This window comes from Scyliorhinus torazame, chromosome 10, assembly GCF_047496885.1.
Source record: "Scyliorhinus torazame isolate Kashiwa2021f chromosome 10, sScyTor2.1, whole genome shotgun sequence".
Taxonomy (NCBI): domain Eukaryota; kingdom Metazoa; phylum Chordata; class Chondrichthyes; order Carcharhiniformes; family Scyliorhinidae; genus Scyliorhinus; species Scyliorhinus torazame.
In genome coordinates, this window is record NC_092716.1 from 99,350,481 (window position 1) to 99,376,757 (window position 26,277).

General features: G+C 46.5%; 1 protein-coding gene across 3 annotated transcripts in view; it reads right to left on the reverse strand.

The window, feature by feature from the left end:
- Nucleotides 1-8,562: 8,562 nt before the first annotated feature.
- The window catches only part of LOC140430793 (Golgi apparatus protein 1-like), a 200,069-nt gene continuing 182,354 nt past the window's right edge, over nt 8,563-26,277 (reverse strand). The window contains exons 21-27 of one of the 3 annotated variants that reach the window (XM_072518489.1): nt 24,915-25,057; nt 22,277-22,378; nt 22,030-22,137; nt 19,935-20,055; nt 11,886-11,992; nt 10,716-10,879; nt 8,563-10,605 (exon numbers count right to left, since the gene is read on the reverse strand). In XM_072518489.1, coding sequence (XP_072374590.1) covers nt 10,536-10,605; nt 10,716-10,879; nt 11,886-11,992; nt 19,935-20,055; nt 22,030-22,137; nt 22,277-22,378; nt 24,915-25,057 — 815 coding nt within the window. In that variant the 3' untranslated portion in view covers nt 8,563-10,535. Of the gene's footprint in view, nt 10,880-11,885; nt 11,993-19,934; nt 20,056-22,029; nt 22,138-22,276; nt 22,379-24,863; nt 25,058-26,277 lie in introns of all 3 variants that reach the window. The other 2 variants (XM_072518488.1, XM_072518490.1) reach the window with 2 other exon arrangements.

Genomic DNA, 26,277 nt, shown 5'->3' on the forward strand with positions numbered 1-26,277 from the left:
GATTTCCTGCAATGCATCTTGTAGATGGTACATATTGCTGCCACTGCGCATCAGTGGTGAAAAGAGTGAATGTTTGTGTAAGGGGTGCCAATCAACTGGCTACCTGGATAGTGTCAAGCTTTGAGTGTTGTTGGATGTGCACTCATCCAGGCAAGAGAGTATTCTATCACACTCCTAACTAGTGTCTTGTAGATAGTGGACAGGCTTTGGGGAGTCAGGAGGTGTTTCCCACTGCAGAATTCCTAACCTCTTGAGCTGCTCTGTGGCTACAGTATTGAAATAGATGGTCCAGTTCAGTTTCTGGTTAATCCAGTCAACACATTTCTGAAGTCCCACATCCCTGGTACCATTTGTACAAGTTCATAAGATGTGAGCAGAATTAGGCTCTTTGGCCCTATCTGCTCCACCATTCAATCAATCTAGCTGATCTCGTCCTAGCCTTAACTCCACCGTTCTGCCCGTTCTCCAATACCCTTCAATCCACTACCAATTAAAAATCTGTTCACTAGACAAACTAATCATGGTGTTCGTATGGGGGGGGGGGGGGGGGGGAAATGCTAGGATCCCAAAGAAGGTCTTACAAAAAACAAAATCCGGGAGGGGCTTGCCCTCTCAAACCTACAATTCTACCACTGGGCGGCGACAGCCGAACGAATAAGAGGATGGATCAAGGAGCCAGAAGCCGAATGGGTGCGCGTGGAGGAGGCCTCCTGCAAGGGGACCTCCCTCCGGGCCCTCGCCACGGCGGCACTCCCATCCCCACCCAAAAAAACTCTAGCAGCCCGGTGGTGATAGCCACCCTCCAATCCTGGAACCAACTACGGCAGCAATTTGGCCTGACCAAAATGTCGGACGAAGCTCCCATTTGCAACAACCATAGGTTCACACCAGCACTGACTGGCGCCACCTTTAAAAAGTGGTGACAGGCCCCAGACTTGCTGGGTACTGGACAGCCTTCTTTGAGGCAATGTCCGAAGTGATGGGGATGAGGGTGGAGCCATGCCTGAGAGTGGTGGTCTTCGGCGTATCAGACCAGCCAGATCTACTCCTGGGGAGGACGGCGGACGCCCTTGCCTTTGCCTCCCTGATCGCCCGCCATAGAATCCTGTTTGGCTGGCGGTCAGCAGCACCACTCAAAGCTGTAGACTGGCTGTCCGACCTCTCGGAATCTCTCCAAATAGAGAAAATCAAATTCGCCATCCGAGGGGCGGACGACAGCTTCCACAGAACGTGGGATCCATTCACTCAATTGTTCCGTGACCTGTTTGTGGCCAACGAACAAGCAGAAGAATAGCCAAGCAGCCAAGAGTTAGGAGAAAGTAGCCGAGGTGTGAGGGAGGAATGCACCCGGGGGGTGGGGGTGGGGAACGACAGCTAAGCCCAAGAGAAAAGAAAGGCAAACCACAGGCGAAGGGAAGGGGGAAGAGGGAGAAGTCAAGGAACAATAGAGGGGAACCAGAGAGGGTGGGGTGAGATGAAAGGGATTTGGTGGTATCGGAGCTGGAAGGAGTGAATGGTTTTTTTGAGGCGTTTTAAAATCAGGGTCTGCATAAGTTGGAGCCCCCGAGAGGGGATGAGACATTTTCTAGATGGATTGGGCTTCCCGAGGATCGAGCAGGTGAAGGTGGAGGGACTGGGGGCCCGATCAGGCAGAGGGAGATTATGGACTGTGAGAGATCGATGCGGCCGGGGGGGGGGGGGGGGGGGGGGGGGGGAAAGAGGCCCTGGGCCCAGTTGGGTTCCTCAGTTTGAGATGGAGCTCGGGCCCTTGTTGGTGGAGATATTCAATGAGTCGAGGGGTAGGAGTGGGTTTCCCCCATGCCGTCTTGTGCCTTGATTTTGCTTATCCTAAAGACAGACAAAAACCCAGAGCAGTGTTGGTCTGCTGAACATAGATCCAACGGTGTTGGTGATGGCATTGGCAACGCGGATCGGGGGATGTGCCGGGGGTAATCGGGGAGGACCAGACAGGGTTCGTGAGGGGCAGCACTTCTTGGTGAGTGTTCGAAGGTTGCTCAATGGTATTGTGATGCCCTTGAAGGGGTAGGAGGTTGAAGTGGTGTGGCAATGGATGCGGAGAACATATTTGACAGAGTTGAATGGGAATATTTGTTTGAGGTGCTGGGTAGGTTCGGGTATGGACAGCGGTTTGTTGATTGGGTTTGCCTGTTGTATAAGGAGCCTAAGGCGAGTGTTCGAAAAAACAAGGTCAGCGCGGGTTATTTTGGGTTGTACCGGGGACAAGGCAGGGTGTCGGTTCTCCCAGCTGCTCTTTGCCTTAGCAATTGAGCCATTGGCAATGGCATTTAGGAATTCAAGGGAGTGGAAGGGCATCGAGCGTGGTGGGGATGGATGAGCACCGGCTTTCATCTTGTTGTAAGCGGACAACCTCCTTTTGTATATTTTGGATCCGGCTGGGTGCTTCGTAGGATCATGGGGATGCGGGGGGAGTTTGGCCGTTTCTTGGGGTATAAGTTAAATATGGGGAAAAGCAAGGCATTTCCAATCAATGTACGAGGGGCAGGAGAGGAGGCTGGGGGAACTGCCATTTCGGTTGGTGGGGGCGAGATTTTGCTACTTGGGATACAGGTGGCGCAGAGTTGGGCCCAGCTGCACTAGTTGAATAGGACACGGCTGGTGAAGGAGGACTTTAGGATCAGTTACCACTGTCATTGGCAGGTCGGGTACAGACAATGAAGATGACAGTGCTGCCAAAGGTTTTGCTTGTATTCCAGAACCTCCTAATTTTTGTCCTTTTTTAGGAATGTGATTTTTTTTTTTGAGGTTTGTGTGGGCGGGGTAGGCCTGGTGGATTAGGAGGGTGTTCCTGGCGAGGAAGCAACGGGGGAAGGAGTTTGGCATTGCCAAATTTGATGAACTATTACAGGGCAACAAACATTGTCATGGTGAGGAAATAGGCAGTGGAGGAGCGATCAGTCTGGGGGCGGATGGGGACAGCCTCTTGTATGGGTTGGTGTCCCTTGCGTTCTCACCTGTCAGGTACGGTAGCCTTGTGGATAGCACAATTGCTTCACAGCTCCAGGGTCCCAGGTTCGATTCCGGCTTGGGTCACTGTCTGTGCGGAGTCTGCACATCCTCCCCGTGTGTGCGTGGGTTTCCTCCGGGTGCTCCGGTTTCCTCCCACAATCCAAAGATGTGCGGGTTAGGTGGATTGGCCATGATAAATTGCCCTTAGTGTCCAAAATTGCCCTTAGTGTTGGGTAGGGTTACTGGGTTATGGGGATAGGGCGGAGGTGTTGACCTTGGGTGGGGTGCTCTTTCCAAGAGCTGGTGCAGATTCGATGGGCCGAATGGCCTCCTTCTGCACTGTAAATTCTATTATAATAATCTGCTTCTCACTCCACAGGTCCGGTGGTGGCATCAGCGCTGAGGGTCAGGAATCAGTGCAGGCAGATTTGATTTGGAAGGCATGTCGTTATGGGCATCGATTTGTGATAATCACAGGTTTGTGCTGGTGGGGCTGGACACGAGGTAGGGATAGAATGTTTCAGGGATTTATCCATTGGGGAAAAGTTAGCAGCCTTGAAGGAGCTAGAGGGGATGGAAAGGTTACCAAAGGGGAATGGATTCAGTATCTACAGGTTAGGAAGGAGGTGCCTTCATTTACATAAGAACATAAGAACTAGGAGCAGGAGTAGGCCATCTGGCCCTTTGAGCCTGCTCCTCCATTTAATAAGATCATGGCTGATCTTTTTGTGGACTCAGCTCCACTTGCCGCCTGCTCTCCACAACCCTTAATTCCTTTACTGTTCAAAAATCTATTTATCCTTGCCTTAAAAACATCCAAGGTAGCCTCAACTGCTTCACTGGGCAGGGAATTCCACAGATTCACAACCCTTTGGTGAAGAATTTCCTCAACTCAGTCCTAAATTTGCTGCCCATTATTTTGAGGCTATGCCCCCAGTTATAGTTTCACCCGCCAATGGAAACAATCTCAGTGCTTCTATCTTAAATATTCCCTTCATAATTTTATATGTTTCTATAAGATCCCCCCTCATTCTTCTAAATTCCAATGAGTATAGGCCTAGTCTCTCCTCATAAAATAATCCCCTCAACACCAGAATCAACCTAATGAATCTCCTCTGCATCCCCCCCAGTACCTTACATCCTTTCTCAAGTAAGACCAAAACTATACACAGTATTCAGGTATGGCCTCACCAACACCCTATACAGCTGCAATATACATCCTGTTTTCAAATTCCATCCTTCTAGCAATGAAGGACAAAATTCCATTTGGCTTTGTTATTAACTGCTGCACCTGCAAACTAACATTTTGCGATTCATGCACAAGGACACCCAGATCTCTCTGCACAGCAGCGTGCTGCAATTTTTGACCATTGAAATAATAGTCCATTTTGCTGTTATCACTACCAAAACGGACCTCACATTTACCAACAATGTACACATCTGCCAGACTCTTGCCCACTCGTTTCAAGTATCTACATCCCTCTCCAGACTTTGTATCCTCTGCACACTTTACTCTACCACTCATTTTAGTGTCATCTGCGAACTTTGACACATTACACCCGATCCCCAACCCCAAATCCAATGTAAATTGTAAACTATTTCGGTCACAAAACTGATCCGAGGCACGCCACAAGCCACTGATCGCCAACCAGAAAAACACTTCACTCTTTGCTTTCTGTAACCAATCCTCTATCCATGCAAATACCTTACCCATAAAGCGGTGCACCCTTATCTTATGCAACAGCCTTTTGTGTGGCACCTTGTCAAATGCCTTCTGGAAATCCAGATACACCACATCCACCGTTGTCCACTGCGCTCGTAATGTCCTCAAAGAATTCCAATAAATTAGTTATACATGACCTGCCTTTCATGAACCCATGCCGTCTGCCCAATAGGAAAATTTCTATCCAGATGTCTCACTATTTCTTCCTTGATGATATATTCAAGCATTTTCCCCGGGAGTGCAGGTGGGGAGACTGACCAATGTTTTGGTCTTTGCCTCCCTGATAGCCCGGAGATGGATTTTATTGTGCTGGTGAGACTCGGACTGCCGAAGGCCGGGGCATGGGTGAGCAACCTGGCAGAATTTCTGTGCTGGAAAAGATCAAGTTTGACATTCATGGGTCAGACGAGAGCACACTGAGGTGGAGCCTGTTTATGGACTTCAAGGAGGATTACGTGGTCTTGGTTTGGGTGGTAGTTTCTGAGGGGAGGAGGTGGTGGTTGGTTTGGGGAGGGGGGGGGGGGGGGGAAGAGGAGGAAGAAACAAAAGGCTGGAAAAAAGCAGCGGATGCCTGCCGGGGGTGGGAGTAGATGAGCGAAAGGTTGGTTTCTGAAGAGAGGGAAGGGTTTGGTGCCTGGTAAGGTGGTTGGGGTTTGTATTTCCTTGGTCCTTTTGGTTCCGCTGTTTTATGTGCCATTAACACCCTCCTCCGATGAACAAATATGAAAAAGGACAGCTTCTTGACTAACAAAGGTAGTCAAAGGATATCTAGGGTCGGCAGGAATGTGGAATTGAGGCTACAACCAGATCAACCATGATCTTACTGAATGATAGTTCAGGTTCCCAATTCAAATGTAATGTCAGTAAACATACTTGATTGGTCATTGGTAAATTAGTACAACCAACTGACATTTTCATACACAATCACAAATGTGTGGACCATACCAATAAAGGAGTCAAATTTATTATAATTTTAATTGTAATTTATCATTGCCTTGACCCGATCACCCATTCACCATCACACCATCTGCAGTACAAATGTCAATTCTTCACCACGCGTACGTATGCAATTCAACAACCTCTATTATCAGGGTGACAGTAGAATAGGAGTGCAACAGTATGTTAGTAATCTCAGAACAAAGATAGTGTGGATTCTGGAAATCTGTGACAGGAACCAAAATGCTAGAAATACTCCGGTCAGGCATCATCTGGGGAAAAACAGAATTAACGTTTCGGGACAATTACCTTTCATCAAATACTGATGGGTGAAAAACAGACTATTTGAACCATAAATTAATAGGTTTTGAAAGGTTTATGCATCACTTGAGGTGGACACATTTGTACTTGTATGCTCATGAGTGTATGAAGACAAAGAACACAAACACTTTTTTTATAGGGGGAGCTAAGACGACAAACAATTTATCATGACAAAATGGGGAGTTCTACGACAGTTTGATGGGGATGGCAAGAGGTGGGTTGGTATCAGGTAATCTTCATGATTTCTGTAGAGACAGATGTGAGGTAACTTCTATGGTTTCTGCACAGACAATCAGACAGGGACTAACGCAAGTCTGGAACGTCATTAAAAATACATTTTGGCAGACCTTCCATCAAAGAGACGTTAGATTGAAACAGATATCTTGCGCAATATTAACTTTACTGTTGTTTGGATACTTACAAAAACTCAGATAACAATGGTCGCATCAGACTTAATGCTTGCAGGGTCATGTGAAGCGAGGGAGCAGTTGTATTTTTGCGAGCTCCACCTCTGTTTGCCTTTTAACTTTCATATCATTCTGATGCACGTTTCATATTTACTTTTTCTTGGGCTAAATAACTTGCACTAAGTTCCTGCAAGTGCCCGATTGGTTTTAAAGAGCAGAGATAAAATGCTAAACTCCTCCTTTGCTCATGGCGGTTGGAGTGGGGCCCAGCTTGTAGTGACACAGTTGCTACTAGGTGGGCTCTCGTGCCTTGGCAGTACTATGTGCAACGGATGATGGCTGCCACCAAAGATGGTGTCTTGACCGAGAATTTCTGCTTTGCAATGCAGGTAGTTAGAGCTCACCTCAAAGGACTGCAGGGTATCTTGGGAAGAACAGTGGAGGTGCATGAGAGGGTTCTTGCACAAAAGGGAACTGACCCTAGTTAGGGGCTGCCTTTGTGTCTTGAAATCCTGCTGCAAGGTGTGTAGTTTATCCTGACGGGTTGGGGAGATTCTGCAGTGAGTAACTCGCCTCCCGAGTCCCTGAAGCCTGCCTACCTTCGACAAGGCACAAGTCAGGAGGGTAATGGAATACTCTCCACTTGCCTGGAAGATTGCAGCTCCAATAATGCTCAAGAAGCTTGACACCATCAAGGACTAAGCAGCCCACTTGATTGGCTGGTGAGAGTGGGAGATGATTTCCCGAGTTCGAGAATTGGCTGCCATACTTTGGTAGTGTTGCTTTGGGTAGGGTACACCAGATTCGATGGAGCACAACTTATCCTCTCCCAGGGGCCGATAGGGCCAAACGATCACTGGTCAGATTTTGTCCTATTCTTATTGCTTGTCTTAAGCAACGTACAGCCTGGTAGCATAGTGGTTAGCACAATTGTTTCACAGCTCCAGGGTCCCAGTTTCGATTCCCGGCTTGGGTCACTGCCTGTGCGGAGTCTGCATGTTCTCCCCGTGCGCGCGTGGGTTGCCTCCGGGTGCTCCGGTTTCCTCCCACAATCCAAAGATGTGCAGGTTAGGTAGATTGGCCATACTAAATTGCCCTTAGTATTGGGTGGGGTTACTGGGTTGTGGGGATAGGGCGGAGGTGTGGGCTTGGGTATGGATGCTCTTTCCAAGAACCGTTGCAGAGTCGATGGGCCGAATGGCCTTCTTCTGCACTGTAAATTCTATGAATCTATGAAATAAGGAGTTGCAGGTGGCCCAGTCATTCCCCTCAGCTGAGGCAGAGGATGCCTGGGCGTCGGACAGACAGCATGATAGAAGTAATGGTGACTCATGCTTCAATCGTTGGAATCCTCGAGTGCTCATTGATCCTGCCTTATCCTTTTGTCTTCTCGTGTGACATGGAAGGAGTCTTTATTCTGCTATTGACCCTGCGGTTCTTTGATAATTCCGATTGGTATTCTCTGTTGATCATGTTATTGTTCTATTGATGTATTTTTTCCCCCCTGTATGGGGAGTGCGAAATGTGAGCGTGATGGCCTGTGCCATTGATTATCCTGTTCTTTGCGAAATCATGGCGTCAATTAATCCTTCTGTTTATTGCGTCGTTATAATCCTTGATGTTGGGGGAAGGTACTTGGGTAGGGTGTGCAACATTTTGCCATGTTTTCATGATCCATCCCATCTCGCACTCAGGCTCTGTATGAGTTATCTAGCTATGATTAATGATTGTATTAAGGCAGTTGTGATGCCATTCTCCAGTTCCATGCTGTACTCATGTTTGTCAAGCGGTTTCTTATATTTTCCCTGCTTATGGTGATATATTATTTTGTAACTTTGGTGCATTATTATTATTATTTTATGAAATGTAAAATCTCAATAGACAGAGGACCATGAAGAACTACTTCATCACAAGGTTCAAATGGTCACCCCTTATTCTGAGGTATTACACTGATGTACCCCAGCTTTATTTAAATGCTAAGCGTTATACTGCAGTGGTTCTAACATTCCACTTCTCCTTTACAGTAAGTTAGGAGAAGTGGCCTTCCTCAACTGTAATTATCGTCATTAGTAACACATACAATCTTCAGTTCAGGGATATTTAGGTAGAAAAAAGGTCAAAATCCACAAGAGTTCAACTTAGGCAAGAAAAAAATGCAGCAATGAACACAACTCAAAAGGAAAGAACAAAGTTTAAAAACCTGCAGACCTTTTTATTAATAAATTCTGCCATTTCATCTGTACAGAACAAAGAGCCTGTATGTGAGGATTTCATTAACATCTTGAATTACACAGCATGATCGGGAACAAGTATCTTGTACGTTCATGAAGCGAATTTTATACACAAAAAATTTACAAAACCCTACAGTTTGTAAATTTTACTTCAAAGTGACATCGACACCTATAGCAGTACAACGCATGATTTTTTTGTGTCTTGTCTGTACAACACACAGGGCGACGCCAAAGAGTCTCACTGTACACAATTTCACTACAGATATTCTGTATTTAAAAATTTTAAACACCCCTAATACAAAGGAAATTTTTTTTTTTAAAAAACAGATCATCCCAAGTCTGCAACATGCAGGCCACCCCTTCACCATGATGGCAGCCACCAAAGTAACCAGGCAAATCCACTCGAGAACTTAAAACAGAAGGCAACAGAAAAGAGTCGACAATTACAGGCTGTGACCCTGCTAGAATTTATTAGTAAACAATAAATAAGGCTGAAGATTTAACACAAAAGGAGAAAATAACGTGTGCGTGATACTTCTGTTAGCAGTCAAGAGATCAGTATTTAAAATGTACATTTCCTGATTAGATTGTTGCAAATTGTTGTTCAGAAGCATTTGTATAGAGGACTATGGTCAAAGGGATTTACAACACAGTCTAGTGGAATGGTGTTGATCACTGGTAGCACCCCCAGGTGCATCCAACAGAGATCCTGTCGATGACGGAGGCTGATTAAAACAGCCAGTTCACTTTGTGCAAATTAATCTTGCATTAACCACGCATTAATGACCACATTGTACTCGCAGTTTAAAAAAAGACTTCAAACAACTAGGAGTTTTGGCAATTATTCAAACAGAATTTTTAAAACAGCTAAAATACTGCCACAGAATTTTACTGCTCTCCAGATATATTTTTTATCCCAAATCTGTGTTACTTTCTTACAACATACTAATGTGCAAAGTTTAATGCTGTACACCTTATGTCACCTTAGTATGTACCAATGTGACTGCATAATTGTGTGCTTGTGAAAACGCACCTCATATGAAATTACCTTATTCTCCTAAAATTCAACTGAACGATTGGAGGCTGCTTTGTTTCCTACAAGTCAGCCTTTACCCCCAGAGTACCATAATCAGAATGCAGCTCTGAAATAAAAGTGCACCGATGTAGAGAAATACATAGATATCTTAATGAACCATGGCTTAACTCAGATAAAGGTCAGTTCCTAGCCTCACCCAGGGCATTAAAAGTGACTTTAATACATTTGCAGGGTACACTGTTCTTAGATTCAGGGGTGAGTTTTCCCCCCTTTTGTACTTCAATTAAGCAACAAGAAAAAAAATCTATAACAGGCCTCTGAGTGAATGGCATCAGCCCATGGTCTGAGCGGACAGTACAAGTAGCCGAACCATCGAGGTACAGGATGCAGATGAAAACGACTACCACAATTTTATGTAATGCCAAACATTTCAAATATACTGCGAGTTAGTTTTGGCCTCAATACCTCTTGGCACCTTAAACGATGGCTTCAACCTCACGATCTGCAGATAGGTCCTTTAAAACCACCTGTACTCAATATTTAATTTACAATGTGGGCTATAGTGGGTGAACCATAGCCTGTTTTTCTCCTCCTCCTCCCCACCATCACCTAAAGGAAGTGTGAAATGAATATAATCTCCAAAAAAAAAAAGAGCAAGACCAGTAGGTTTTGTACAATAATTAAAAGGGACAAAACAAGAGACTGAAGCAGACTGTGTCTAAAGCATCCTACAATCTACATGAACTGATATAATTCTTTGGAGTCATTCCATTTGTGGCAGTTACCTTTCCTACAGTTGAGAATCTCTGTTGGATGAGACTGCTACCAGTAAGACTCGTTTGATCAGGGCGAACGTGATTCAGATACACAATGGCAACCAAGTCTACAGGAAACTAAAGAGAGGAGTCCGACTGGAGCTGAGGCAGCAGCTGTTGGCTCGCACATTTGTTCTGCAGGTAAAATCTGTGCAGAACAAACAGAGAGAAAGTGTAAAGGATTGGATTGCGTCTGCTGCTCTTATTTAAGGAGACTATACAGAGGCTGTACAAAGGCAGGTTTGGGCCATGCTCTACCTATCCTTCAGTTCCCTTGTCACTCTTTTGGTGATCCGGCCGCAGGTCATACCCAGTAGGAATAGGATGCAGACTCCCAATGCCAACAAGCCCATAAGGTAATTTTTGGATGGCGATGTCATAACTTGATAGGCCAAGTCTGAAAATCCCTCAGCTGGAGCGACCTACAAGAAAAACAGCAATGCTACATTAATTAAGGAGCTTTTAGCCTATAATATAAAGCAGGATTATACACCTAGAAACCAGGCAATAGATGCTTGATGTGCACTTGAAATTTTATGGACATGGTCCTACAGCTACACAAGAACATTTCACCCAGCCCTTGCAGTGCACATTTTCCCAACAAGGCAAAAATCACAGCCTTAATTCCCCATAGTTTAAACTGACTGGTTACAATTCGATTACTCTCCTCCCAACACCCATTTGCCAGCCTTGCCGAAAAAATTTGTTCGCCCCCTGATAATATTGTTCACATCGGAAATTTACTGCAAGAAATCAAATTTGTAGCCAACATCTCAATTAGTTTTGAAAGTCAAGGCTCGCAATAAACTCCACTTTTGCGTACTCACACACACGAAAAATAATCCACTGCTGACAACACATGGCAGGGTGGAGAGAGAAAAAAAAGAGCAATGTCAGTTTAGGCTTTATGGTCTCCTGCTACAAGTAGATTGGTTCATTGTTCATTCATGTCCACTCCCCAGAAGTGGAATGACGTAAACAACTCAACATTCAATTCAACAACGTCAGAATGGGTACATTCCCCTCCATGATCCCTCCTCCCTCTTTGACTTGTCCCAACATAACCCCACCCCTCCCCACTACCCCTTGCTGTTCAGTTTTGTTCCCACGGAGCACTGACTGCTTCCACTAATAACACATTCTGCTATCCTACCTTTGCCACGATGAACACTCGGAAGTTCCTAATGGTGCCATCAACAGCCCCTTTGTCTCATGTTAATGACATTTTTATTTATCAATCTCTCCTTAACTCTGGCTTCCCATTCTACCCCACCCCCTCTCCAAGTGTATAATTCATCGCATTTCTATTACTTTTTCAGTTCTGTAGAAGGGCCATATGGATGTGAAATATTAACTTGGTTTCTTGCTCCACATTTGCTGCCAGACATGCTGGGTTTATCCAGCATTTTCTGTTTTATTTTGCATTACCTTGGCTGCGTAACTCCACATTTCCAGGCGATCTTGTAATCTCTTCTTACAGTCAGGCTGCAATCTTATAGTTTTATCTTCTAGTGCCTCCAGCAAGCATGACATTTCTGAGGGAAAGAAGAAAAATATATTCAATAAATGACAAACCTTTCCCAAAAGTTCACTATTTGAAGCTGGTGCCAGGCAGCAGACTCCACACAGTAGGCCCAACAAGATTAGTGCTGGACTTCCGGGTGCGGCGATGACCAGCTGAGTCGCACGTTTCGGCAGCTCCCGGTGTAACAGAGTTTTGGGCTCTTAATAAGAGCCCCAACGGCAATTTTAACGGCTAAAAGTACTGTGCGGTGAACCAGAAGGGAATCCCCCCTGGTACGGATGGAAAAAGGAGAGGAAGGTGGCCGGATTGCGGTGGATCCTTTAGAGCAGCGGCAAGGAAGGCAAGCAAAAACCAAGATGGCGTTGGAAGGTGGCAGTTTAATATGGGGCCCTGAACAACACGAGTTTTTGAAACGCTGCGTGGAAGAACTCAGAAAGGAAATGAAGAAGGAGCTGTTGGCCCCGATATTACAGGCGATCGAAGGGCTAAAGGAGGAGCAAAAGACCCAGGAGCGGGAGCTTCGGGTCGTGAAGGCAAAGGCTGCCGAGAATGAGGACGACATACAGGGCCTGGTGGTGAAGACGGAGATGCACGAGGCACACCATAAACGATGTGTGGAAAGGCTGGAGGCGCTGGAGAACAACGCGAGGAGGAACAACCTAAGGATTCTTGGCCTTCCTGAAGGTGCGGAGGGAGCGGACTTCGGGGCATATGTGAGCACGATGCTGCACTCGTTAATGGGAGCGGAGGCCCCGGCGGGTCCGCTGGAGGTGGAGGGAGCATATCGAGTTATGGCGCGAGGACCGAGAGCAGGAGAAATTCCTAGAGCCATAGTGGTGAGATTCCTCCGGTTTAAGGACAGAGAGATGGTCCTTAGATGGGCAAAGAAAACTCGGAGCAGTAAGTGGGAGAACGCGGTGATCCGCGTATACCAAGACTGGAGTGCGGAGGTGGCGAGAATGAGGGCGAGCTTTAATCGGGCCAAGGCGGTGCTTCACAAAAAGATGATAAAATTCGGAATGCTACAACCGGCAAGACTGTGGGTCACATATCAAGGGAGGCACCACTACTTTGAGACGGCGGATGAGGCATGGACTTTTATCGTGGAAGAAAAATTGGAATGAGCGGGTTATTAAAAAAAAGAACGTTTGAAACAAAGTGGTGGGGCGAGTATGGGGGGCGAAGAAGGGGGGAAAGAGGAGTTTTATGTTATTAATCCTGCGATGTGGTAACTTTTCTCTCTTCCACAGGAGGTGGTGGGGGGAGGAAAGGAGGTGGAAGAGATGGGGCGTTGGCCATTGGGGCGGGGCCAAGGGGGAAGCGCGGGCTCGGTTCCCGCGCTATGATAATCATGGCGGGAATAGGGAAGCAGGAAGGAGGGGGCATCGCACGGTGCGAGCCGAGGTCACGGGAGGAAGCCGAGGTCGGCCAGAGTTTGCTGACTTCTGGGAGCAACATGAGGGGTGTAACTACGCTAGTGGGGGATCTAGCGGGGGGGGGGGGGGGGAATTATTGGGCTGCTGCTGCTGGGGAGAGGGGGGAGCTGGTATGGGGTGGGATGGGCGGGGGGGCACCGCCTGGGGGGGGCACAGTTGCGTGGGAACCGGGTGAGGAGCTGGAAAAAGGGGATGGCTAATCGACAAGGGGGGGGGGGGGGGGTAAAAAGCCCCCCAACCCGGCTGGTCACGTGGAACATGAGAGGGCTGAACGGGCCGATAAAGAGGGCACGGGTACTCGCACACCTTAAGAAACTTAAGGCAGACGTGGTTATGTTACAGGAAACGCACTTGAAACTGATAGACCAGGTGAGACTACGCAAAGGTTGGGTGGGGCAGGTGTTCCATTCGGGGCTAGATGCGAAAAACAGGGGGGTGGCTATATTAGTGGGGAAGCGGGTAATGTTTGAGGCAAAGACTATAGTGGCGGATAGCGGGGGCAGATACGTGATGGTGAGTGGCAAACTACAGGGGGAGACGGTGGTTTTGGTAAACGTATATGCCTCGAACTGGGATGATGCCAATTTTATGAGGCGGATGCTAGGACGCATCCCGGACCTAGAGGTGGGAAAGTTGGTAATGGGGGAGATTTCAATACGGTGTTGGAACCAGGGCTGGGCAGGTCGAGGTCCAGGACTGGAAGGAGGCCGGCAGCAGCCAAGGTGCTTAAAGATTTTATGGAGCAGATGGGAGGAGTAGACCCGTGGAGATTTAGCAGACCTAGGAGTAAGGAGTTTTCGTTTTTCTCCTATGTCCACAAAGTCTATTCGCGAATAGACTTTTTTGTTTTGGGAAGGGCGTTGATCCCGAAGGTGAGGGGAACGGAGTATACGGCTATAGCCATTTCGGATCACGCTCCACATTGGGTGGACTTAGAGATAGGGGAGGAAACAGAAGGGCGCCCACCCTGGAGAATGGACATGGGACTAATGGCAGATGAGGGGGTGTGTCTAAGGGTGAGGGGGTGCATTGAAAAGTACTTGGAACTCAATGACAATGGGGAGGTCCAGGTGGGAGTGGTCTGGGAGGCACTGAAGGCAGTGGTTAGAGGGGAGTTGATATCAATAAAGGCACATAAAGGAAAGCAGGAGAGTAGGGAACGTGAGCGGTTGCTGCAAGAACTTTTGAGGGTGGACAGGCAATATGCGGAGGCACCGGAGGAGGGACTGTACAGGGAAAGGCAAAGGCTACACGTAGAATTTGACTTGCTGACAACGGGTACTGCAGAGGCACAGTGGAGGAAGGCACAGGGTGTACAGTACGAATATGGGGAGAAGGCGAGCAGGTTGCTGGCCCACCAATTGAGGAAAAGGGGAGCAGCGAGGGAAATAGGGGGAGTGAGGGATGAGGAAGGAGAGATGGAGCGGGGAGCGGAGAGAGTAAATGGAGTGTTCAAGGCATTTTATAAAAAATTATACGAAGCTCAACCCCCGGATGGGAGGGAGAGAATGATGGGCTTTCTGGACCAGCTGGAATTTCCCAAGGTGGAGGAGCAGGAAAGGGTGGGACTGGGAGCACAGATTGAAATAGAGGAAGTAGTGAAAGGAATTAGGAGCATGCAGGCGGGGAAGGCTCCGGGACCGGATGGATTCCCAGTTGAATTTTACAGGAAATATGTGGACTTGCTCGCCCCGCTACTGATGAGGACCTTTAATGAGGCAAAGGAAAGGGGACAGCTGCCCCCGACTATGTCTGAGGCAACGATATCGCTTCTCCTAAAGAAGGAAAAGGACCCGCTGCAATGCGGGTCCTATAGACCTATTTCCCTCCTAAATGTAGACGCTAAGATTCTGGCCAAGGTAATGGCAATGAGGATAGAGGATTGTGTCCTGAGGGTGGTCCATGAGGACCAAACTGGGTTTGTGAAGGGGAGACAGCTGAATACGAATATACGGAGGCTGCTAGGGGTAATGATGATGCCCCCACCAGAGGGGGAAGCGGAGATAGTGGTGGCGATGGATGCCGAGAAAGCATTTGATAGAGTGGAGTGGGATTATTTGTGGGAGGTGCTGAGGAGATTTGGTTTTGGAGATGAGTATGTTGGATGGGTGCAGCTGTTGTATAGGGCCCCAGTGGCGAGTGTGGTCACGAATGGACGGGGATCTGCATACTTTCGGCTCCATAGAGGGACAAGGCAGGGATGCCCTCTGTCCCCATTATTGTTTGCACTGGCGATTGAGCCCCTGGCGATAGCGTTGAGGGGTTCCAAGAAGTGGAGGGGAGTACTTAGAGGAGGAGAAGAACACCGGGTATCTCTGTATGCAGATGATTTGTTGTTATATGTAGCGGACCCGGCGGAGGGGATGCCAGAGATAATGCGGACACTTCGGGAGTTTGGAGAATTCTCAGGATATAAACTGAACATGGGGAAAAGTGAGTTGTTTGTGGTGCATCCAGGGGAGCAGAGCAGAGAAATAGAGGACTTTCCGCTGAGGAAGGTAACAAGGGACTTTCGTTACTTGGGGATCCAGATAGCCAAGAATTGGGGTACATTGCATAGGTTAAATTTAATGCGATTGGTGGAACAAATGGAGGAGGACTTCAAGAGATGGGACATGGTATCCCTGTCACTGGCAGGGAGGGTGCAGGCAGTTAAAATGGTAGTCCTCCCGAGATTCCTCTTTGTGTTTCAGTGCCTCCCGGTGGTGATCACGAAGGCTTTTTTCAAAAGGATCGAAAAGAGTATCATGAGTTTTGTGTGGGCCGGGAAGACCCCGAGAGTGAGGAAGGGATTCTTACAGCGTAGTAGGGATAGGGGGGGGCTGGCACTACCGAGCCTAAGTGAGTACTACTGGGCCGCCAATATCTCAATGGTGAGTAAGTGGATGGGGGAAGAGGAGGGAGCGGCGTGGAAGAGATTGGAGAGGGCGTCCTGTAGGGGGACTAGCCTACAAACTATGGTGACGGCCCCATTGCCGTTCTCACCGAAGAAATACACCACAAGCCCGGTGGTGGTGGGGACTTTGAAAATTTGGGGACAGTGGAGACGGCATAGGGGAAAGACGGGAGCCTTGGTGGGGTCCCCGATAAGAAACAACCATAGGTTTGCCCCGGGGAGAATGGATGGGGGATTTGGAATATGGCAAAGAGCAGGAGTAACGCAACTGAAAGATCTGTTTGTGGATGGGAAGTTCGCAAGTCTGGGAGCGCTGACCGAGAAATATGGGTTGCCCCAAGGGAATGCATTCCGGTATATGCAACTGAGGGCTTTTGTGAGGCAGCAGGTGAGGGAATTCCCGCAGCTCCCGACGCATGAGGTGCAGGACAGAGTAATCTCAAAGACATGGGTGGGGGACGGTAAGGTGTCATATATATATCGGGAAATGAGGGACGAGGGGGAGATTATGGTAGATGAGCTGAAAGGGAAATGGGAAGAAGAGCTGGGGGAGGAGATTGAGGAGGGGCTGTGGGCGGATGCCCTAAGTAGGGTAAACTCATCGTCCTCGTGTGCCAGGCTAAGCCTGATTCAATTTAAGGTGTTACACAGGGCGCATATGACTGGAGCACGGCTCAGTAAATTTTTGGGGGTGGAGGATAGGTGTGCGAGATGCTCGAGAAGCCCAGCGAATCACACCCACATGTTCTGGTCATGTCCGGCACTACAGGGGTTCTGGGTGGGGGTGACAAAGGTGCTTTCGAAAGTAGTGGGGGTCCAGGTCGAACCAAGCTGGGGGTTGGCTATATTTGGGGTTGCACAAGAGCCGGGAGTGCAGGAGGCGAGGGAGGCCGATGTTTTGGCCTTTGCGTCCCTAGTAGCCCGGTGCAGGATACTGTTGATGTGGAAGGAAGCCAAGCCCCCGGGGGTGGAGACCTGGATAAATGACATGGCAGGGTTTATAAAGCTGGAACGGATTAAGTTCGTCCTAAGGGGATCGGCTCAAGGGTTCACCAGGCGGTGGCAACCGTTCGTCAAATACCTCACAGAAAGATAGAGGGAATGGAAAAGACGAAGGCAGCAGCAGCAGCCCAGGGGGGAGGGGGGAGGAACCAGAAGGAGTCTCAGGGTTATTAATATATATGTATAATATGTATAATACGGGCAGCACGGTAGCCTTGTGGATAGCACAATTGCTTCACAGCTCCAGGGTCCCAGGTTCGATTCCAGCTTGGGTCACTGTCTGTGCGGAGTCTGCACATCCTCCCCGTGTGTGTGTGGGTTTCCTCCGGGTGCTCCGGTTTCCTCCCACAGTCCAAAGATGTGCAGGTTAGGTGGATTGGCCATGATACATTGCCCTGAGTGTCCAAAATTGCCCTTAGTGTTGGGTGGGGTTACTGGGTTATGGGGATAGGGTGGCGGTGTTGACCTTGGGTAGGGTGCTCTTTCCAAGAGCCGGTGCAGACTCGATGGGCCGAATGGCCGCCTTCTGCACTGTAAATTCTATGATTCTATGTATAGGTCGTTGCTATAAATAATTGTATATTGGATTGTTAAACCATATTTTTGGAGAGTGTCTATCTGAGACAAGGCAGTTGCCATTTAGTTTTAGATTTTGTTATATATTATTTATTCTTTGTTTATAAAACAGGTCATTGTTATTTATACTGTCATATTATTGTGTAAAGGATACACAATGTACTGTGATGGTTGACCAAAAATTTTCAATAAAATATTCTTTAAAAAAAACAAGATTGGTGCTAAATTAATAATGTGCTTGGATTATCCTCGCATATACAAAAGAATAATTGAATGAAATCTTAATTTATTGAAAAAGCAGGATGAAGAGTTATGGGATATTTTTAAAGTAAACTTATTTCAGAGACTGCAGCAATATTCCCTTTACCAGCAAGAACCTCTTGCGTCTTGCTTGCTGTATTGGAGCTACTATCAAAGGGGAAGTGGACAGCTGAAACCTTACTGCTGCTGGAAATACCAGAGCTGACAAAATCATTTGTGAGCCTACATACATTAACAGAGGAGATTACTAATGTGTGATCAACGGTTAAGACCACTTTTTGTTTCAATAGTCTTGAATCTATATAGCATCTTTCACCATCTCATGACTCCAAAGGCACTTCACAGCCAATGAAATGCATTAACAAAATATTGAGGATGCAGTATAATGAATTAAAAGGAGGACCATTGTTTAAAAATTCCTTCAGACATGTGGCCATCACTGCCAAGGTTACCATTTATGGTCCATCTCCAACTGCCCTTCTGAAGGTGGGAGGTAAGCTGCCTTCTTGAACCGTTGAAGTCCAAGTGATGTAGGTACACGTACAGTGGTGTTAGGGGTAGACTTCCAGGATTTTGAAACAGCAAGTGAAGGACTGGCGATATATTTCCAACTAAGAATGGTGTGTGGCTTTGAGGGGAAGTTGCAGGTGGTTGTGTTTGCATGCATCTGCTGCCTTTGCCCTTCTAGGTGGTAGAGGTCACTGGTTTGGGAGGTGCTATCGAAGGAGTTGGTAAGATGCTGCAGTGCATCTTGTAGATGGTGCACAGTGCTGCCACTGAGCATTGGTGGAGGGGGTGGATTTTGAAGGTAGTGGATGGAGTGCCAATCAAGTGGGCTGCTTTGTCCTTGATGGTGTCAAGCTTCTTGAGCATTATTGGAGCTGTAATCTTCCAGGCAAGTGGAGAGTATTCATTACACTCCTGACTTGTGCCTTGTCGATGGTAGGCAGGCTTTGGGGACTCAGGAGGCGAGTTACTCACTGCAGAATTCTTGATCTCCGACTTGCTCCTGCAGCCACAGTATTTATATGGCAGGTCCAGTTCAGTTTCTGGGTCAATGGTAATGCCCAAGCCCCCAAGATGTTGATAGTAGGGGATGTAGTGATAGTAGTGCCATTGAATGCCAAGAGAAGACCATTGGATTCTTTCTTGTTAGCGACAGTCGTTGCCTAGCACTTGTGCGGTGGAAATGTTACGGATCAGCCCGAACCGGAATTAAATCACTGCTGCACTTGGAAGGAGCATTTGGGATCTTGGGCTGTGGGAAGAGGTAAAGAGACAGTTGATGCATCTCCAGCACCTCCATACATAGATGTAGTTTCAGCTGTCAGAGGGAATTGTTTCTGCAAAATCAAAAATTGGCGGGGGGGGGGGGGGGGGTAAAATCTGGTTGGTGGTGGCATCACGCTAGAGCTGGTGGAAATGGCAGAGGATCATCTATTGAATTTGAAGACTGGTAGGACATTCATTCCATTTCCTGCTCGACTGCATATAGGAACTTTTGGAACCTCCTCTACATCTCCATTGAAGAGTTATATTGTACTTGAAATGTTACAAACTGTTTCTCTCTCCACAAATGTTGCGAGACTTGCTGAATTTTTCTAACACTTTGTTTCTATACTCTTTCTTTGCCTGATGCATGACATAAATACAGGTCATAGTTTAGTAATGGGATTGTGGTAACCTTACTGACTGACTGACCAAATTATTAGTTTGGATAGTAGATGCGACAATTTGCTCCCTTTCTCCTCCACTTACAATCTCTAGTGTAATTCACTTACGGCGTCCCTTGCCAGGTAGGATCGAAGCACACTGGTGTTTGATATCTAGGCCACAAGCTGCATGTAGCACTGGGTCCACAAAGATGTCTGCTTTACTCTCTTGCAGCATGTTCAGCACCTCCTACAGGACAAATGATCATTTCATTAGACAAAACCAAAGCAATCTCTGCTCCCCTGTCACATCCTGAAACAGATTCCTTTGGAAATTCCCCTGTTGGCCTTGACACAATGTGAAAACGAGCCATACATGCCAGGGAAGAACAAACACCATCCGTCACTGCCAAAACTAGGAAGTCCATCGGAATCAATCATATGGTGGATGCCTTGCCATAATTTGTCAGTGGAAACAAGTAAAATCAGCAACTACATCCTTTCACACTAGTCTGAACATATAATCAATGGCACACAAGACCCTCTGGACCATCCAGTCTGTCTTACACAATTAAATAACATTTGCATCGCTATATACACACAAATTCCTATCCCATTCAGAATACATTGCATTATTTAATATAGTAGCCGAGGTGTAATTCTTCCGAATCTTTTTTGCAACTTCTCCAGTACCTCTGCATTCTTTTTGCAATATGGAGAAAAGAACCATGCACAGTACCTCAAGTGTAGTCTACCCAAGGTCCCATCGAAGTTTCACATAACTTCTGTTTTTGAATTCTATTCCTTTGCCAATACACCCACGTGCATGGATTGCATTTTTGGTGGCTTTGCTAACCTGCGTTGCCAGTTCTAACAATTTATGAATCTGTTTTTAGACCCATTCACACCTCTTTCCTTGAAGTATGATCCGAGACCAGACCCCAAGTTGTTGGCAAGATCAGGTTCGGGACCAATAAACGTTTTGCTTAAAGGAGATGAAGTTTGTGGGGTTCGCATATTCTCCCAGTGTCTGCATACGTCTCACCCCCACAATGCAATATGTGCATCATAGGTGGATTGGCCATGCTAAATTGCCCCTTAATTGGGAAAAAAAATAATTGGGTACTCTAAATTTATTTTTAAAAGTTTTTTTCTCCTTTAAAAAAGAATAAATTTAGAGTACCCAATTTTTTTTTTTTCCCAATTAAGGGGCAATTTAGCGTGGCCAATCTACCTATCTTTGGATTGTGGGGGTGAAACCCACACAGGCATGGGGAGAATGTCCAAACTGCACACGGACAGTGACCCAGGGCTGGGGTTCAAACCCGGGTCCTCAGCGCCGCAGTCCCAGTGCCATCCACTGCGCCACATGCCGCTCTTTTAAAAAATGAGTTGAATGATCAGCCATGATCATAATGAACGGTGGAGCAGGCTCGAAGGGCCAAATGGCCTGCTCCTACTTTCTATGTTTCTAAGTCCCATCAAGTTTAGCTTGTGCGGCTAAGCCCAGCTTCGTGCCACGTATATCCCCTGGTAGCGGAAACCCATCCCCACCTTGAACAGATCCTCCAAGGTTTCATGCCTCTGCTGCTGGAATTTCAATGTCAATTTCAGTTGATCGGTCAACCACTGCGCTGGTAGTGCTGCCTTGGAGATCACCACCATCTTAGCTCCACTTAGAGAACGTTGGTGGTCAGTTTGGTGCCCCTTAATCGATGCACTTCTTGTCCAGCAAGGTTTAAACATGCCCGTTATTGAAGACATTTTGTCTCTCACTGTTCCGCTCCTTTTCCTTTCTACATTTGCCCGTGTATACAGGTATTCGGGTCCGATTAATACTGCCTCGCACGAGAGGCCCAAGTGCTGCCATTGGAAGTCCTAACCACAGTCTTTTACCTACTTTTTGACTTAACTGGGATTTCTCTGTGCCCTGCCTGGGCTACTTGCCAGCAATGGTGCACCACTTCTAATCACATTACCCGAGTTTTTCATGTCAATTTCCATATCTTTTCATGCCCATTTCCATCTCTGTGCAGCCCTTTCTCAACCCAAAGGACTTAGGATGCAGGTCCACTCCCGGTCTGCACATGTGCAAAATCTCTTGAGGTCTGTCGGGACTTAAAGTTCCAAATCTCAGGAGGTCGCTCTTTCGGCAGCTTGGACTTCAAAACATACTTGGATGACTAACTTTTAAAAGCAGCATTTCATATTGAGATGGACTCACCTTTTTGCAAGATTCTCCAGTAATCTTTAGCAGGTTAATTTTCAGGCACTCCTCCACTTGCCCAGTCTGTTCCTGTGCTGCTGCTTCCTCTGCACACAGACTATTAATCTGCAAAAATAGTAAAGGACGCTCACAGTATGCTTCCACTTACACTCACCCCACCCCAAGCTACCTTCATTATCCCAGACACTATTTCTTACGTTACATCCAACTTCCCAACCATCCATGTTACCATAATCTGACCCACCTCTTTTGTACAGTGTATCTGCAGCTGAGGGTCCAACCTGTAGTCCAGGGCTGACTCCTGGATAATCACACGGATCTGATCTTCACAGTCAGGAGACAAACGCTGCCAAGAAATGAGAATGTTGTCAGCTGGAGTTCAAGTCACTACCACAAACTACTGTTAAATTCGTGCTCTCAGCACATCCAAAAAGGAAAATTGAAGATTTTTAGCTCAGTTTCTGCCAGACTTGACTCTAAATATAGCTTATAAATAAAAGGAAAAACTTATCGTCCAGTGGAATCAGTCTATTATTTCTAGTCACTGCAGGGCAAGTAGAAAGGATGTGGGCACAATAAACACAGGCAGAGCCTCGGGGGAACAAAATCTGTCCATCTGCACAATTCCAAAAGGCATGCCAGTACATCAAGGTGTGGTGAAGCTGGCCGATTTTCAGAAAACAAAAACCAGGCCCCAACCAACTTCTTTCTGTTCAACACACTTCACTTATTCATCCGAGCTTCCTGGGGTTCCACTTATTATTGCACTTCGCTCGTTCAGTAAATATTAGGTGCCTTCAGTCACCAGATAGCAAATTAATAAGAGGTTCTGTTAAACAATTTGGAAAGAGAGCTGTGTGTACTCAGTTTGTGTTTTCTAAATCATATCAGGATGAGGTGGCCATTAGCACACAGAAAGCTCCTCTGCCACTTTACCGTTGATAGAAACTACAGTTCACAAAGTATCACATTACAGGATTATTTGCTCATTCACCAAATGTAGCTTCTGTGAATAAACAATCATCTGCCAAAACAGCGGGAGGCTGCCTCTAACCAAGTTCGTTTTTGCTCTGGTTCTTGGATTATATATGAGTGTTTCTACAAAATAAGGCTAGAGATGGTCAGCAGGGCACACTCAAGATTCATGTCAATGAATTAACTTCTCAGGGAAGTTACTGTTCTGCAAATTTGCACTAAGCAGGACATAGGAGCTGTGAATTTTCAAAAACACAAGTGGAAAAAGGCCAATATAAAATATAACAATGGCTTCTGACACATCAACTAAACTGGCAACAAAAAAAACCTGATGGACTCCAGAACAGACTTGCTGATACTCGGTGATAAGGAAAACTCTATGCTCGACACAGAATCGTACTGCAAAGCAACAGTCAAAGAACAAAGAACAAACAAAAGTACAGCACAGGAACAGGCCCTTCGGCCCTCCAAGCCCGTGCCGACCATGTTGCCCGGCTAAACTACAATCTTCTACACTTCCTGGGTCTGTATCCCTCTATTCCCATCCTGTTCATGTATTTGTCAAGATGCCCCTTAAATGTCACTATCGTCCCGGCTTTCCACTACCCTCTGTGTAAAAAACTTGCCTCGTACATCTACTCTAAACCTTGCCCCTCGCACCTTAAACCTATGCCCCCTAGTAATTGACCCCTCTACCCTGGGGAAAAGCCTCTGACTATCCACTATCTATGCCCCTCATAATTTTGTAGACCTCTATCAGGTCGCCCCTCAACCTCCGTCGTTCCAGTGAGAACAAACCGAGTTTATTCAACCGCTCCTCATAGCTACTGTCCTCCATACCAGGCAACATTCTGGTAAATCTCTTCTGCACCCTATCTAAAGCCTCCACACCCTTCTGGTAGTGTGGCGACCAGAATTGAACAAGTGTGGCCTAACTAAGGTTCTATACAGCTGCAACATGACTTGCCAATTCTTATACTCAATGCCTCAGCCAATGAAGGCAAGCATGCCGTATGCCTTCTTGACTACCTTCTCCACCCGTGTTGCCCCTTTCAGTGACCTGTGGACCTGTACACCTAGATCTCTCTGACTTTCAATACTCTGGAGGGTTCTACCATTCACTGTATAGTCCCTACCTGCATTAGACCTTCCAAAATGCATTACCTCACATTTGTCCGGATTAAACTCCATCTGCCATCTCTCCGCCCAAGTCTCCAAACAATCTAAATCCTGCTGTATCCTCAGACAGTCCTCATCGCTATCCGCAATTCCACCAACCTTCGTGTCGTCTGCAAACTTACTAATCAGACCAGTTACATTTTCCTCCAAATCATTTATATATACTACAAACAGCAAAGGTCCCAGCACTGATCCCTGCGGAACACCACTGGTCACAGCCCTCCAATTAGAAAAGCACCCTTCCATTGCTACTCTCTGCCTTCTATGACCTAGCCAGTTCTGTATCCACCTTGCCAGCTCACCCCTGATCCCGTGTGACTTCACCTTTTGTACTAGTCTACCATGAGGGACCTTGTCAAAGGCCTTACTGAAGTCCATATAGACAACATCCACTGCCCTACATTCATCAATCATCTTTGTGACCTCCTCGAAAAACTCTGATCAAGTTAGTGAGACACGACCTCCCCTTCACAAAACCATGCTGACCCATCATGCCTATGCTAGTTCTGAGAAAGTTTTTTCAGCCATTATATCTTAATTTCTCCATTTCAATAGTCCCAAAACAATCGCTTGTTACTAAGCAGTGAAATTTGTTTCTGATTTGCTTTATTAAAGCATTATTTCTTAGTTATGTAACAACGAGCAATGGAGGATATGGAGTAAGAGAAATGACCAACATGTAGTTCAGGAAAATTGTCTCCTTCGTGGCCCACCTGTCCTGTCAGTACCTGGTCAGCATATTTCAGTTTCAGACAGGAGACGACCAGACCCTCCAGCTCTTTGCCATCCTTTACATTATTCAAAACAGACTGGCAGAACTTGGGGATGTCAGCCTTGCAGGCTTTCCTCAGAACTGGATTTAAACGGTAATCTGAAACAAGCACACAAAACTGAAATGAAAAATGCACAATAATACGTGGAGGAAGAACTGATTTAAGGTGTGAGCTCTAGTTGTATGGTTGTGCTTGCAGTCGAGTTTGAAGATAAAAGCTTCTTGGAAACTCTGCGTCTCAATACTAGGCTGCAGTAAAATTATGTGGATCCATGTGCAAGCTACCATCTCAGCTATATTGGCATGGAAAATCGTCTGAGACGATCCATAGAGTGGAAAAGAATGATGAAATCACCCTGCACTCTGCATAACTCTTGCCCATTTAGCCCCACCCAACATTGACAGGTCTGGGAAGCAGGCCATGGCTTTGGCTGAAGATGGTCTGCACAAAAAGCCCCAAGATGGAATGAAAGAAAATGCACTAAAAACCCAAGAGAAAACACGACCTTAATGGCTACACCAATTACATTTACTAATGCGACCTGTGCAAAATTTGTCAGGCATTTAAAAATCAGGGTTTCATTGACACCTTCATTTAGACTTGCATAACATTTTAGGAGATGAATTAAAATAAGGAGTCAAAGGATACTGGAAATTTCTCCCACACAATGCTGTTGAGAATAGGAGTCAAATGAAAATTTCAAAATTGATTTTGATTGACTGATTTTTGTGAGGGATGGGTATTAAGAGACATTGTTGGTGGGGCGTGGGGAGCTGGGTGAATGGAAGATACAGATCAGCCATGACCAAACTGAATGATGGAACAGGCCTACCTCTGTCCCTCTGTCTCTGTGGACAGCCTATCTGGAAACAGTTGCATAATTCCCCTGAAGCCCGGCTATGACTTGGGCCATTTTCAGGCAACTCTAACAGGCTCTGTCAACTCAGTACATTCATTCTGTTGCGAGCCAGATCTGAGGATAATATCCCCCAACTTTATAAAGCAAGAGTGAACCCCACTGCAAATGAATAACCTCTGCTTACTTTAAAACAAAAAGAAACCTGGGACCACATTAACAGTCCCAAGACGTACAATGTGAAACCAGATCATTTGAAAAGCACGAAGAACCAAAACACCAACACTAAAAAATCATGAAAAAAGCCTTGTTCAATATACGTGCACTAAATTACCTTGCTGCACATGAAAAATTGGATGCTATGCAACTACACGTCTGTCCAGGAACAATCCACAGGCTCGGCACTCCCGAAACCACGCATTGAGAGAAAATGTGCTCTCTGCTGAATGCAAATGTCCTCAG